This window comes from Cebus imitator, unplaced genomic scaffold (assembly GCF_001604975.1).
Source record: "Cebus imitator isolate Cc_AM_T3 unplaced genomic scaffold, Cebus_imitator-1.0 Scaffold106, whole genome shotgun sequence".
NCBI classification, from domain to species: Eukaryota; Metazoa; Chordata; class Mammalia; order Primates; family Cebidae; genus Cebus; species Cebus imitator.
Window position 1 is genome coordinate 1095933 of NW_016107421.1, and position 15728 is coordinate 1111660.

A 15728-nucleotide genomic window follows, 5' to 3' on the forward strand; every position below is an offset into this window, starting at 1 on the left:
GGGAGGAGGGGGTTAAGAGAGGTAGGAAGACAGGAGAGAGGAGTCCTCGGGACTGAGGATTGTAGGAGATGAATGTAAGGCTTGGGCTGTATCCTACAGCCAAGTTTTGGCTCCATGCAGTCCTCCTCCCTGCCCCCTGCCCCCGTCACCAGCCCACCAAGTTACAATGTGCCATCTTGAATCCCAGAGGAAGGAAAAAATGTAGACAAGAGACTTGACAGTGCAAGAAATGGTGACATGAATCGTGAAACATACCTCATTATACCTCTTTGATGATTGGACTTCTTTCCCTCAAGGCAGAAGTGAGCAAAGAAACTTCCAGGGCGGGTTTGGGGAGACTCGCAGATCACCACGTGGAATTAGGCTTCTCAGATCCTGATGCTCACTCCTATGGCTCAGGGGGAAGATGCTGGAGAAGGGGAGGGTGGTGAGATGTGACCCCCCCGCCCCAACCTGGAACACTACTGAAAAAAGAAAAGTCACTGTCAGATAGGAAATTTGGAGTCAAGGGCAATTTGGAAGTGGAAAATCTAAGGACGAATTCAGTACACGTGACTAAAGGAATAGGGTTAGGTGGTTCTTCTCTCTGCTTTTTGAATCCTCTTTCTACTGTTCACAGGTGTTGTGTCTTCCAGTGGCTGCTGGACAGGTGTTGCCCTCTGTTTTGATCTGCAGGGTCTTTGATAAAATGGTCACTGACGGCCACCACTGGATTCATGTTCCATAGGGGGCTGATTATGCCTGTGCCTTTAGTGTAATCTCAAATATTTTGAAGATTCAGAAAGTAAAAATATAAATTTTGCTAACCTAGACATGGTAATTGGTGGCAATTAAGAAACATTTAACTTGCCAGGAACCATCTTTTTTGTGGGGTTCTTTACTTAGAAATGGAGACTAAGTACTCATAAATACTACTTTAAATATTGATCATAACATATTTCTGTGCTCTCCCTATAGCTATGAGCCCTAAAGTCTGGCTTTCAGAATATAAATGTATTCACAACCCCCAACTCCTGTGACACCTTAAAGAATCATCATAGTCAACTCTTTTAACAGCATTATTTTAAGATGTTAAATGTCACTTTGGGGATGTCATTAACGATCACACATGCGTAATTGCCGTTCTTAATGAAGAAAGTGTTTTGACAATTTGGATAAGTTGCTGTCTTTCTTCCCATCGTTTTGCCTTGAAAGACAAAGTGAGTTGATTCTAACTAAAAGCACAAAAGTCTTTATATCAGGCATAGGATTTGGAAGTTCAGATGTGGAATTTGGCTGCACTCAAAAATGACACCCAAGTACTAGAAATACTTAATGACACACCTCAGGACTCTCTTTGGTTCTGTCTTGAAGCCATGTCATGGCTGGTGCTGACAGGACCTGGAAGAAGGCTTAGGGGGCCATTCTGTGCCTTCATGTAACAGAAGCCCTACAAGCATCATACTTCTTTCTGAATGATTCAGGGAAAAAACAAACAATGGATAAAAGTTGCAGTGAGGAGGATTTTGATTCACTAAAAAGAACAATGTCTAACAGTGTGGGCTGTCTGGAAATGAGATTAATTGCTCTGTGGAATTAGTTAACTGCCTATCACTAGTGGGATTCAGGTTACAGATGTGTGGGAGGAGGGGCTGAGGCTGTATGGGATAAAGGTCCATTCTCCAAAGATACACTGTACTCGGTCCAGGATCAGGGGAACCAGGTAATTCAGTGTCTAAGTAAGGACAAATCAGCACTCCAGATTAGGGATGGGGTTGAGAAGGCAGGACAAATTCATTATATTCCCCTAAAACTTATTTAATGATTAAGCACAATATGAACATAAAATGGAAGCAAATCCCCCAGTTTAGCCAGGAAATTAAAAGGGGCTTCAGCTCAAGGAAGCCACCATATAAATCAGATGTGAATGAATGAATTGGAACCTGTCTCCCAAGTGGGCCCCTGGGAGGGTGGCAGTCTCATCATAATCAGAGAAATAGTGTAACTGTTGACATTTTCCCTCTTCAGACAGATTTTATTCTCGGGAGTAAACGAAGAAACAGCGAGATTAGGAGATGGCAGAAGGACAGGATCTTTCTCCACCCTCGGATGGTGCGGTGGTAATGGGACAGAGAGAGCCAAGAGCCCTGCTTACTAACTGCTCTCTAGGGTGCCTGGTCACTGCCTGCTCATTCCCTTCTCCTCCTTGGAGATGACTAATGCCTGAAACCACAGCATTCGGCAGTTGCCAGAGCCTCTAGTTGGCAATTCATTTCCTAAATGTACTTTGCTTTGCTTCCAAACGATAGGGACGTCATGGGTTTAATTTTGACATTGTTCTTCTTTGGAGAAAAAATAGATTTTTTCAAATGACTTTCAGAAAAATAGAATCCAAAGTTTCACTTTTGGTACTTTTTTGGTGATATCTTCAAGTAATAAAAAAGTATACTATCCATTAATTGCTTTTTCATAAAATGTATCATTTTTGCATGATTCAGAAAGCAACCCATATTCATAATAGGATATTTGGATAATACAGAAAAGCACAAATAAAGATTAAGAGCATGTAATATACATGTAACCCACCATCCAGAGGTAAATATTGTCAACACACTGGTGTTTATTCTATCATTCGTGTGTGGGTGTATAGTAATTGGATTGCTCTATGCACACACATTCATAATCTAACTTGTTTGTTTAACTAATAATACGTTGCAAACCTTTTCCATATCCACAAATAACAATCTAATGTATATGACAGCCTTCAACTGTGCAGTAGTATTTCAGCTTATGGATGCCAGTAGTATTTCAGCTTATGGATGCACCATAATTAATCAGCTCCTTATTAAATATGTAGATTGCTTTTGCTGGCATATAATGCTATAAGAGTTCTATGCATTCGTTTTTGAGCACATTAATACTTTTTTCCTTTGAGTTATTTCTAAAGAGAAATTTCTAACTAAAGGGTATGCACCTCTGAAGTCTCTGTATATTGCATGTTCCCCCTCCTCCACCTTCTGGTCCCCCATTACCCAAAGGCAGCAACAACAGATAGATTTTCCTGTGGTATGGGAGGCCTGTTCTCTACGTTCTTTCCAACACAGGATATAATCATTATTTTACTGCTAATTTTCCAGTACGGTTAGTGAAAATGCTATGTCATCATTTCAATCAGCATTTCTTTGACTGTTACAGAGGTTGGTCATTTTTTATTTTTATTTTTTTTGGTCATTTGTCATCCTTGCTCCCTGACTGTCTGTGTCCAGGAGTGTCTACCCTTTCCATGCTGATTTTTAAGCGCTCCTTTTGAACTCTGTCATTGATTTTGTTTGAAGACAAGACATTGAAACTTCTTTGTTGGGAAAAATACAATTTAAAAAATTAGTTAAGAATTATTTTGTAAAGTGAATAACCACACTTAAAAATAAATCCATATTTGCTATGTAGAATTTGCTTAAATCTAGGCTGGGCATGGTGTCTTAAGCCTATAATCTCAGAACTCGGGAGGCCAAGGCAGGCAGACCACTTGAGGCCAGGAGTTCGAGACCAGCCTGGCCAGCATGGTGAAACCCCATCTCTACTAAAAATACAAAAATTAGCTGGGTGTGGTGGTATGCACTTGTAGTCCCAGGTACTCGGGAGGCTGAGGCAGGAGAATTGCTTGAACCTAGGAGACGGAGCTTGCAGTGAACCGAGATTGTGCCACTGCACTCCAGCCTGGGCGACAAGAGCAAAACTCCATCTCCCCCTGCCCCCCAAAAAAAGAAGAAGAAAAAAAGAAAAAAGAATTTTATTTAATTAATTAATTAATTAATTATTTTGAGACGGAGTCTTGCTATGTTACCAGGCTGGAGTGCAGTGGCGCAATCTCGGCTCACTGCAAACTCCACCTCCTGGGTTCAAGCAATTCTTCCACCTCAGCCACCCGAGTAGCTGGGACCACAGGTGCGTGCCACCATGCCCGGCTAATTTTTGTGTATTTTTAGTAGAGACAGGGTCTCACCGTGTTGACCAGGATGGTCTCGATCTCTTGACCTCGTGATCCACCCGCCTCGGTCTCCCAAAGTGATGCGATTACAGGCCTGAGCCACTGCGCCCAGCCAAGAAAAAAGAATTTGCTTAAATTCAGCCATGTGTGTATTGGTTCTGTCTTTGATCCCCAATTAATTCTTTTTCAATCCAGAGAAATCTTATAATTATTCCTAAACTCTAACATGTTGATGAATACATTTAAATGGCAACTCGGAAGTTAAAAACTACGTACATTTATTCCAAGTGGACACCCGTGTGAGCATATGTACTCTCCTGTCCCCGTGAATTTGCATGGAGGTTTGATGTCCATTGCATTCGTACCTGAAATATAGGTGACATGTGGATCTGTTCTTTTATCTTTTTTTTCCTGTCATCTGAAAGGCTCAGGCACCATAAGAAATTGAACTAAGAATCTTACCGGAATATATCCCAGACCAATCTTACGGCATGCCCTATCTTAGGTGAATTCTCTTTGAGGGCCACATCTCTCATGTTTCAGAAGGACAGAAACAATGCCTTGGGCTTATTTTCCTCTCCTACAGAGCTTCCACCCCAGTTTTAGGTTAGGAGTAACTATAAAATTCATCAGCAATTATCCAGCTGAATGGTTTCGCATTTTTGTGTCATCAAGATGGAAGAAGAGCACATATCAAATGTGAGAACTAATTTCATTAGTGGAATGATTTTGCTAAGTCACAAAACACACAGATAGGATTTGGATCGATGTCTATTTAGAATAAGGATTGCATTCCTATTTCACGCAGGCAGCTCCGATTCCTCATTGTTACGGAGAAAGCCATTACTATTCCATCATTCGGATGCTGCCACTAGGAAGTAACATTAGTCAGACCAGCCTGTGCAGGACGAATCGCATTCTGAGTTCCAGGGTCTCACAAAATGCCTAGAAGATCCTAATTTAGGAAGCAAGGGGAAAATGAAACAATTTGAATATTTTCTTTTTCTCATTATTCAAGGTTTCAAAAATGAAGACAACGAGACTCTGGCGTGGGAGGGTGTCATGAAGGAAAATTACCTTGTCAAGATCAACACGAAAGCCAACGACACCTCAGAGGAGTATGTCAGACACCCCTTTCTGCTTTGCGAGGCTCCCTTTATAGGCATAAGCCCAAAAACGTAGGCAGCTTATTTGAGCAAACTCAGTAAAGAGCATTTTCAACAGAGAGCAATACCACCACAAAGATATTACCTGGGCAATTAAAGATGACAAACACATAAGTGTGTACCAGCCTCTGGAGAAAGGGAAAACAAGCCACCCACCTACTATCCCAATTGTCCTTGAAGGTCCTGGGGGAGAAAGAGGTATTTGGAGCCTGCGGTGCAGGGCTGTGGAAATAGGTGATGAGAGTGTGGATCCCTGCTGCAGCTGCAGAGGTGGGTTCTGGTAAGACTCACAGGTCATGGGCCATTGGTGTTATCTTGCAAGTGCCACACACCTATTTACCTTTGTGGTGAAGAAGTACAGAGATCAGAAGATAGATAAACCCTTTCGTTGCTCTGTTACAGGCTGCCCCTAAAAAAATCCTGAACTCATTTACGAATCGCATGAAGCTGTTATAAAAATCCTTGTGATTAATAAATACATTTATTAAACATCTTATAGAAATAGATAAGTCATAGCTAAGTCTGTAGGCGTCTCACAAGTAATGTGTTGTGAAGTCTATGGACGGGTCCTCTTATGTAAACATTAACGTTCTTCACTGACAGCTGTCACTCTTCCTGAGAGTTCAAAACACACCTCAAGTTTTACTCTAACAAAATATGAGTATATATAAGCACAACTAATACCTTTGCTGGGTTCAATACAGCTATTGAAAGAAGCATGGGATGCTCATTCTCTTTTAACAACAGAGGTGGTGCCATAAGCTCTCCTCTGTCCCTAGACTCTTCGATGTTGGTTTTAAAAGGGAGAGACAGACCTTACAAGTCATTTTTCACCACCCCATCAACAGAGATAGCATTTATGTGCTGGGCTTCTAATTGTGATGTGAGAGGGCTCTGTTTTGTTTGGGTACTAGGAAGAAAATCAGAAAGAAAGGTAAACGCAGCTGAGTCTTGACTTAGCTGAGAGCGAAAATGACTTGTATTCTGTACTTTAAAAGACTGCAAAATGGAACCTAATAGTCCTCTGTCAATCTCTTTTTCTCTTGTTTACTTTCTTTTTTTTTAACTTCCTTGCAGAATGAGGCATCGGTTTAGACAACTGGATGCAAAGGTATGGTTCTGTTAATAGTTTGGATTTTTTTTTTTTGGTCACTAATATTTTTGAGCTTTCAGCTAGAGGCCAGTAGTTATGGTCAGAAAATAAAAGAAGTTACATTCGACTTTCTTAATTCACTGTCTAAGAGCTGGGTGCTGGAATGGAATTGCTTCCCATGCTCTAAGCATCTCCCAGGAATAGTCTTGAAGTCCCATTTCCATGATGTCTAAAATCTTTTCTGTCTTATCTGAGTCAGACCCTCTTCTCTTTCTTTCAGCTGTGGAGGCAGGTGAAGATGCTTGCAATTATAGAGAACATAGAGAAGGCTCAAAAGAGCTTTCTGGAAGCCTGTGTGCCTGGATGCTACTCTTTGCTGCCACTCCAATTTGTTGCCTGTTTTATTTGGAGGGCATTGCAAATGTGTGAGTATGCATATGAACACCAGGCACAGACAGAGTGTGTCTGCCCTCACTCTGAGCTGGGTAGCTGAAATTATAATCAGGTTCAAATCACAATCAGAAATCACATTCCATTCACAAATGCTGGATCCCTGCCAGGCTCTGGAGAGGAGATGATATTTGGTATCCTACCACATTATTTTGAGAATGGCATCCTGGATGATGCCATTCATAGACCTCCCAGTATCGTGGCTGTTTGGTGGGTAGACAAGATCTCATCTGGTTTGGCAAAATCTCCAGCACCCAGTACCTTGTCCATAGTAGAGCCTTAATAAATGTTTATTGAATGAATACATGAACAAAAGGGATCCTTAGCTGAGCTTCCATATGAGAATTTATCTCTTTACAGTTTCTTGTTTATTTATTTATGGGTTATTTACCCCCAACATTTAAAAAAATTTAGGCAGTAGTGGCAGCTGTGAAGTCTGTAAGTCTAGAGAACCCTGGATTGTTCTAAGCAGCTGAAATGAGGGGCAGCATGAACCAAGAGAGGGCCAAGTGGGAAGAAGATGGGGGTCTGGGTCATCCTGCCTGGGAACTTGCTTGCCTCTTTATAAAGTTGGGTTTTATTCCCATGCAAGGAAAGGTTTGGGGAATTTTAAAACCCAAGAGGAACCTATCTGGAATCTTCCTTTCCAAGTGCTCCCTGAGTGACCCGAATGGTCATGGAGGAGAGGCTCCAGCAATCTGGTTGAGAAGTTAGTTGTGCTAGGAACTCTTCTAGGTGGTGTGTTTGTAGAGAAAATGGTCTATTTTAGTTTGTTTTGTTGTTTTGTTTTTTACTTGTGAGTTTATTTGGGGTGACTTGGGAGGGAGCTAATGGAAAGCCATCTCAGGGTTTAGGGCAAAGCCTCCCCAACCCACACCTTGGTCCTGACCCTGCTGTGGGATAGGCAGAGAGTGACAGAGGAGGGCAGCAACAGTGGATGCAGGAAGAGATGGACAGAGTGGGAGCCTTGGCTCTAGCCTGGGCCCTGGGTCAGAAGAGAAGCAGTAGAATTGTGGATACAGGACCAGCCAACCTGACTCCCAGGGTCCAGGATGCTCGCCAGCCTCAACCTCCACTGTGCAGCACAGAGCCTCGGCCGTCACACAGGAGGGCCCACCACCTCGCTCCCCTTCTCCCATTCTTCCTGCCCTCTGTCTCTCGCTCTCTTTAAATTCCCTCCTCTGTCCTCTTACCTCCCCCTATGAACAACAAAAAAACCCTCCTTTTTACTCACATAGAATTTTAGGGATCATCGATTGTTTCTCAAGAAAGCTTCTGGAGTTTTTAGAATTTATTTTTTAACAGCTTTATTAAGGTATGTCAATGGACATATAAAATTATACATATTTAAAGTGTCCAGTTTGATGTTTTGATGCATTGTATACATTGCAAAATGATCAGTACAACCCAGCCCGGTTAATTAACGTCTTATTGCTTCTTCATATTTACCATCTGTGAGTGTTGTATGTATGTGTGAGGGAATGAGATTAATTTAAAATGTAATTTCATGGGTACAATACAGTATTGTTAACTATTGTCACCACGCTGTACAGTCGATCTCTAGAATTTATTTATCTTGCATAACAGAAACTTTCTGCCCTTTGACCCATACCACCTTATTTGCCCCTTCTTAGCCCCTGGCAACCATTCTGCCTCGATGAGTGTGACTCTTTTAGATTTCACATATAAGTGAGATCACGCAGTATTTCTCTTTCTGTGTCTGGCTTATTTTGTTTAGCATAATGTCCTCCAGCTCTACGTACGCTGTGGAAAATGGCAGGATTTCTTTCCTTATTTTAAGTCTGAAAGATATTCCATTATAGGTATGGACCACATTTTCTTTATCCATTGATCTCCCGATGGACATTAGGTAGTTTCCGTATTTTGGCTAATGTGAATCATGCCGCAGTTAATGTGAGAGTGCAGATATCTCTTTGTGATCCTGATTTCAATTCCTTTGGATATAAACCCAGAGGTGGGATTGCAGGATCATATGATAATCGTATTTTTTTTTTTTTAGGAACGTCTATACTGTTCTCCATATAGTTATATCAACTTACTTTCCCACCAACAGTGTACAAGAGTTCTTCTTTTCCTACCTCCTTGCCAACACTTATCATTTGCCTTTTTGATAATAATTATCGTTAACAGGTGTGAGGTGCTGTCTCATTGTGGTTTTGATTTGCATTTCCCTGATGATTAAGTGTTGAGTACCTTTTAATATACCTGTCTGACACTTGAATTTCTTCTTTTGAGAAGTGTCTATTTAAGTTTTTGTGCACTTTTTAATCAGTTTAATCTAAGCTGATTAAATTAAACAAAGATAGCTCTTTGTTAATGTATAGAAATGCCATTGATTTTTGTATTTTGACTTTGTATCCTGCAAATTTACTAAATTTGTTTATTAGTTCTAACAGTTTGTGTGTGTGTGTGTGTGTGTGTGTGTATGTGGTTTTAGGATTTTCTACGTATAAGTTTATGCTATTTGCAAACAGAGATAATTTTACTTTTTTCTTTTTGATTTAGATGCCTTTTCTTTTCTTTTTTTCTTGTCCAATTTCTCTGACTTGAACTTCTCATGCTATGTTAAATAGCAGTGGTAAGAATGGGCATCCTTGCCTTGTTCTAGATCTTAGAGAAAAAGCTTTCAGTTTTACCCCATTAAATATGATGTTAGTTGGAGATTTGTGGTAAGTTCTTCCTATACCTATTTTGTTGAGGGCCTTTTTTTTTTTAAATCATTAAAAGACCTTGAATTTTGTCAACTGCTTTTCCTGCATCTATTGAGATGATCATGTGGTTTTTGTCTTTCATTCTGTTAATGCAATGTATCCCACTGATTAATTTTCATATGTCGAACCACCCTTGCATCCCAGTGATAAACACCACTGGGTGGTGGTGTCTCCACGGATTATTTTAATATGCTCTGAAATTCAGTTTGCTAGAATTTATTGAGATTTCTGTATCTACGTTCCTCAGGAACATTGGCCTATAGTTTTCTTTTCGTGTGTTATCTTTTTCTGGCTTTGGTAAAAGAATAATGCTGGCCTCATACAATGAGTTTGTACGTGTTCCCTTTTCTATTTTCTGGAAGACTCTAAGGTTTGGTATTTGTTCTTCTTTGGCTGTCTGGTAGAATTTACCAGTAATCCATCTGATCCTGGACTTCTCTTTGTTGAAAGCTTTCTGATTGCTGATTTTCTTTTCTTCATTTGTTGTTTGTCTGTGTAGGCTTTGTATTTTATCTTGATTCAGGTTTTTTTAAGTTGTAGGTTTCTGGGCTATTTTCATTTCTTCTAGGTTAACCAATTTCTTTGCATGTAATTGTTCATACGAGCCCCTTACTATCCTTTTCATTTCTATGCCCTCTGTTGTAAGGTTGTCTTTTTTGTTTCTGATTGTATTTATTTGTGTCTTCTTCCTTTTCTTAAAAGGTTTGTTGATTTTGTTTATCTATTCAAAAAAACCAACTCTTACTTTCAATGATTTCTTCCCCATTGTTTTTTGATTCTCTCTGTTTCTAAAAATGTAATTTGCTCTTGATGTCTTATGCTCTACTTTAAACAGCTTACTAAAGTCGTTTTACTATTAACAAATACAAGAGTCTCTCAAAAGCTCCCATAGGTAATAAAAAAATTCTCCATCTCATTACCAGAAAACAAAGTTATTCACAACTTACCTTAAGTCTGTAACAATGGATCTTACTGTGCCTTATTTATTTTAGGAAGCCATTAGCACCTATAGTTTCATTTTGCTCTTTTATTTTAAAAAAGTTAAAAGAAAAAGTTTAGTACTGGAATTAAGTTCAACTTAAATTCAGATTTGTTTTTTCTTGAGTGAGTGATGCAGCAAATTAGAAACCAAACTGTACAGAAATTGCTTTTATCAAATGTACTAATATGACATATAATTTAAAATGAGCTTTGTGTAATAAATTTGTGAAATGTGCATGGATCAAGAATAATTTCATTATGTCTTTTACTTAAATTGTGTGCTGTTTTTGTATGTGTAGGGATATCTTTTAATTTCAAGATTTTCATTTATTAATATCACATTATTTTTATTAGTATTATACTTTTACCAAAGCAAAACTTAATTAGTATCTTGTAATTTTATTAACATTAGTTGCATAGAACATTATTATTTTACATATTACTTGTTTGTATTATTGCAATCTATTATCTCTATTTGGGAGCCACTAATGATTTGCATTTGAGTAAAGATAATATTAATTGGTTTACTAATTGGTTACTAATTGCTAGTGATATGATTTCAGAAAGTAAGGATTGCTCAGGATCTGAAATATCACATGCCACCTTCATTCTGCCTTATTTCAGATGTGCCATACTTGTTGTTTAGTAGACATGCCTGTTTCTTAGAAAAGGCACAGAGCACTAATTTAAAAATGAAAGTTGGAAAATGTATCTTAAGACCAGTTCTATTTTTTTTCTCCTTCCAAGCTTAATGATCTCAAGGGTCTTCTGAAAGAGATTGCTAATAAAATCAAATAAAACTGTATGAACTCTAATGGAGAAAAATCTAATTGTAGCAAGGTGAGTCATTCTAATGGCTTTTTACTTTGCTCTGAAAATGTGCATCTTTTAAGACTAATTTAAAATGATGACTTTTTTGTCAGTTATTTTATTTCCATATATTACCAAATTTGAAAATAATGTATTGTGAAAAAAAAAAGCAATACAGAATTAGAGAAAGAAACAAGTAGAAGTTCCTCCTCATTTTACTCCCCACACCAGGGGTTAGCATTGCTAGGGGCAGGGTATAAGTATCCTGTCCTGTAGGACCTTTTAAAACACTTGCAGCCTATTCAGCTATTTTGACGTAAATTGAAACAAGGCCACACTGTTCCAAGATCCGCTATTTTTTAATCTTCCTTAATTCTGCATCATGGATGCGTTTACAGATCAGCACCCAAAAATGTCTTATTCTCATAATATTATATTTATTACTATGGATATACAAATATGTTAATCTTCTGCATCGTGGATGCGTTTACAGATCAGCACCCAAAAATGTCTTATTCTCATAATATTTATTTATTACTATGGATATACAAATATGTTAATCATCTTTTTACTAACAAAAAATGTTTTGGTGAGGCATTTCAGGTTTTTAACAACAGCTCTTTTGCACAATAAAAATGTAAAAGCCTTGGCTCACAGGTACTTTCTCCCTCAGGTTTTTGTCTTCCCCAAGAGATTCTGAGTCCACCAGAGAATTGGTGTTCTATGCCTCCTTTCCTAACGCCTATCACAAAGATCCAGATGAGCATGAATCCAGCAATGGATAGGCGTTATGCTCAGTGTTTGAAACTCCAATAACCCTTCACCACCTTGATACATGTTGCATCCAGTGCTGATAAAGAACCCAGATTTTCATGCAAACACTAACATTGTGTGAAATAAATTACATGAACTTTGAAAAAAAAATGTAATAATTCAATTAACTTGCAAAATGTAACCCAAGGCTTTGTTCCCTGGCTTTACCATTTGCTTTTATTATGTTTTCTCATTACTTGCCCAAATCTTAAAACTAAATGTTAAAAATGTTTTTAGGGACATGTTGAGTTAGGAAAACACAGCCATAGGCATTCCATTGGATTAGACTTTTTTTTTTGAGAAAGCAAGTTGCAAGGAATGGAAAGACAATTAAGAATTCTCTCCTTTCTCTTTTCTCTCTTCTCTTCCTTCCATCAGTATTTATTGAGTACCTGCTCCATGCTCGGAACTGTGCTGGTCCCAGCACTGGCCTCATACACTGACCACTGTCTATGCATTAAGTACTTAAGCTGTGGAATTTCTATTCATGGGGTGATTGCGCTGTAGGGGAAATCATGTTGCATCAGGTTTCTTTCAGTCTTTCTGGTCTCAGAGTTCTTTTCCTTGGGTTCTGACAGTTATAGCTCATATTAAAAAGCACTGTATTTTAGAGGGCTTTGTTAGAGAAAGACTGATGCACATTCGATGTAATCTGAAAGGGAGGTGCAGCTTCCTGCTGTGCTCAAGAAAATAAGCCTTCCATATTAAAGAACTTATTTCAACTCTTTCATAATAGTGTTTAATGAAAACACTGATAAACCTTATAATAAATTATAATTTAGATTTTGAAACACATGTCATTTTGTTTATCAGCTGAAATATAGAAAAAAAAAAACCAATCGGGAACAGATAAAACAACTAAAATGGTACAAATCTAAAAGTGATTAAGCGTTATAATAATCAGAAAAGAGTCAGATTCAAACTTGAACATCCCCCTCTTAAATCTCCAATCTTCTCGCCTTCGTTCTTTCTCAGGTGTGCTGACTGTGAGTAAAGTGGGCAGACAGACAGATTTTCTATCAACTTGCCCTTTGTTTAACCTTAAATTTTTATTAACATATTGAGAAGTAAGTAATTGATGAATGAAAAGGAACTAAGAGAAGGACATTACTTGTGTGTATGTGTGTGTGTGTGTGTGTGCGTGCACGCGTGTGTGTGTGCGTATGTGCGTGCATGTGCGTATAGATATTTGCAACTACAAAGAAAAAAAAAGAAGCAAAAGAGCCCATGAGAAAACTAGTGCCCCTAGAATTCAGAACCACTGGTGGCCTTAGAGACAACAAATTTGGCATGTCCAATTTTTTGTATGCTTTTTACTTCTAGATATAAGATTTTTTTTGAATGTTGTGTTTGTTATATCTTTAAGAACGTCACTGAAAATATATTTATAGACAAACAGCTAGGTATACTCTGCCTGTGCTTTCTTAGGCTTCTTTCACTAGAGGGGTGAGGATAATCTTTCCCTGGGGTAGTGGCGAGGGAAGAGAGTGTCAGCCTCTTGTGGGAGTGAGCTGGCAACCATTGAGGTAGGCGGGGAGCTGATCCTGGGGGCAAGTCTTCACCGATTCTCCGTCTGCATCCCTGAATCAGCCTTTGATCCAGGAACTTGGGATGAAATAAACAGATAATTGTCTATTTTTTTTTCCTTCTTCTACACCAAAATTGAAAGGAAATAAGAATCTAGGGTAAGAGCAAGCCATTTGTTTTCTCCTATCTTTATACTTAAGGATTGGGCATCTTCCCTGAGGATGATGGGAATAGACCTTACCTTAAGGAAGGTCCCTGGAAATTGTTCATTTCCTGCATAATAATCTGTTGATTCTGCATTTGCTGCCCTTACATTCTAGGTCATTAAAAGAAGGTAGGTTGTTTTTGGGGAATCATAAACCCACATTTTTATAAGTTATTTTCGTTTTTAATTCTTTTTAAAAAAATTTATGCAGAAACCACTGAGGAAATAAAATGCTCAGAAACGTTCTGGAGTTTAACCTAGATTGAATGAGTTGAGCCTTGATCATTCAATCTTAGTCACGCATCTCATACTGACAAACTGGTCAGAACACAGATCTTTAAGAGAAAAAACATTATCAGAGCTGCTTCTATACCAAAAAAAAAAAAAAATCTCTCAACTTTGGTGGTATATTTGGACTTATTCCCAGTATATTCCCAGTATATTTTGAAGCAAACCATATCCTGCCTGAGAATGGAAGTGGGAAATCTATTCTTAACATAGTGTTCTTTCTTTGTTTTCACAGATCATATTAAAGAATGCTGATGCACAATTTTGCTATCGACTACTAAATGAGAAATTTTCAGGCCCCTGGGTACATGGTGGATGTTTTTAATCACCCTAGTGTGCTGAAACCTTGAGAATAAAGTGTGTGATTGGTTTCACATGGGAAGATGGATATAAGGGAAGAACATTTCCTTTATGCGTTTCTGCGGAATGGTGCCTGTTTCTCTCTGTGCTTCCATGCCTGGGACTGGAGGTCGATAGCTTAAGTTTGTTCTTCCTGCCTCCTTTTTTCTTCAATCTTATTTTTGATGAACGCATATTATAAGAGAACATCTCTCTATGAATAAGAACCTGGTCACGCTTCACTCCTGAATTGTTTTGTTTATTTCCAATTGATTCTCTGCTTTTCCCTTTGTTTGTATTATGTGACTAGTTAGCTGGCATATTGTTAAAAGTCTCCCAAATTAGGCCAGATTCTAAAATATGCTGTAGCAGGAGGACACTACTCTCTTCAGGAGAAGTGTTTTCATTTCTCAGGCTGCTTCTTACCTGTCAGAGGAGGTGACGAGGCAGTCTCTTGCTCTCTTGGACTCACCAGGCTCCTATTGAAGAACCATCCCCACTCCTAAATATGTAAAAAGTCTCCCAAAATGCAACCTTAAAAGACACTACCGACTTAGTTCTCATTGCATACTCACCTTTCCCCTCTTGTTTATTATTTTTCCATTAAAATAATAGCTGCTATTATAGAAAATTTAGACCACATAGAGATGTAGAAAGAACATAAATTGTCCCCCACTACCTAAAAGTAATCACTGCTAACAATTTCTGGATGTTTTTTCAAGCCTGTGTTTTTCTATGCATGTCTCAATTCTCTTTTAAAATTTTACAGAATGCCATTATACCACATATATACTTTTATGTAAGCCTTTTCACTTAATATTTTATCAAAGATGTTTTTAGTATATTCATAGCTTTCTTAAACTTATATCAATAATTGCATAATATGCAACCTCTAGTGATTTCCATAATTTTGCTCTTCAAAGGCTATTACCAATTGATCATTGGGATGAGCATCTTTGTGCATGAATCTTTTTGCTGTATTTGGGAAAATTTTCCAAGATTAGATTTCAAGAAATATCTATTTATTATTAAACCATTTATAAGGTTTTTTTTCATAAATGTATAGCAAATAGGAATCATTAACATGAGCATAAGATATGAGATACATGAACCTAAACTATTAAAATAAAAGATTATATTTAACCCTTAGTTTAAGAAGAAGTCAATATGCTTATTCAAATATTATGGAAGGTGGGCAGATCACTTGAGGTCAGGAGTTGGAGACCAGCCTGGCCAGCATGGCGAAACCATGTCTCTACTAAAAATACAAAAATTAGCTGGGTGGTCGTGGTGCACTCCTGCAATCCCAGCTACTCAGAAGGCTGAGTCACAAGAATTGCTTCAACCCGGGAGGCAG

General features: G+C 38.4%; 1 protein-coding gene across 1 annotated transcript in view; it reads left to right on the forward strand.

The window, feature by feature from the left end:
• The window catches only part of TRPM8 (transient receptor potential cation channel subfamily M member 8), a 100631-nt gene extending 85111 nt beyond the window's left edge, over positions 1 to 15520 (forward strand). Inside the window, exons 23-26 of the mRNA XM_017537713.2 lie at positions 4986 to 5085; positions 6211 to 6244; positions 11137 to 11229; positions 14268 to 15520. Of these exons, the coding sequence (XP_017393202.1) occupies positions 4986 to 5085; positions 6211 to 6244; positions 11137 to 11187 (185 nt within the window). The 3' untranslated portion in view covers positions 11188 to 11229; positions 14268 to 15520. The remainder of the gene's footprint in view (positions 1 to 4985; positions 5086 to 6210; positions 6245 to 11136; positions 11230 to 14267) is intronic.
• Positions 15521 to 15728: the final 208 nt, after the last annotated feature.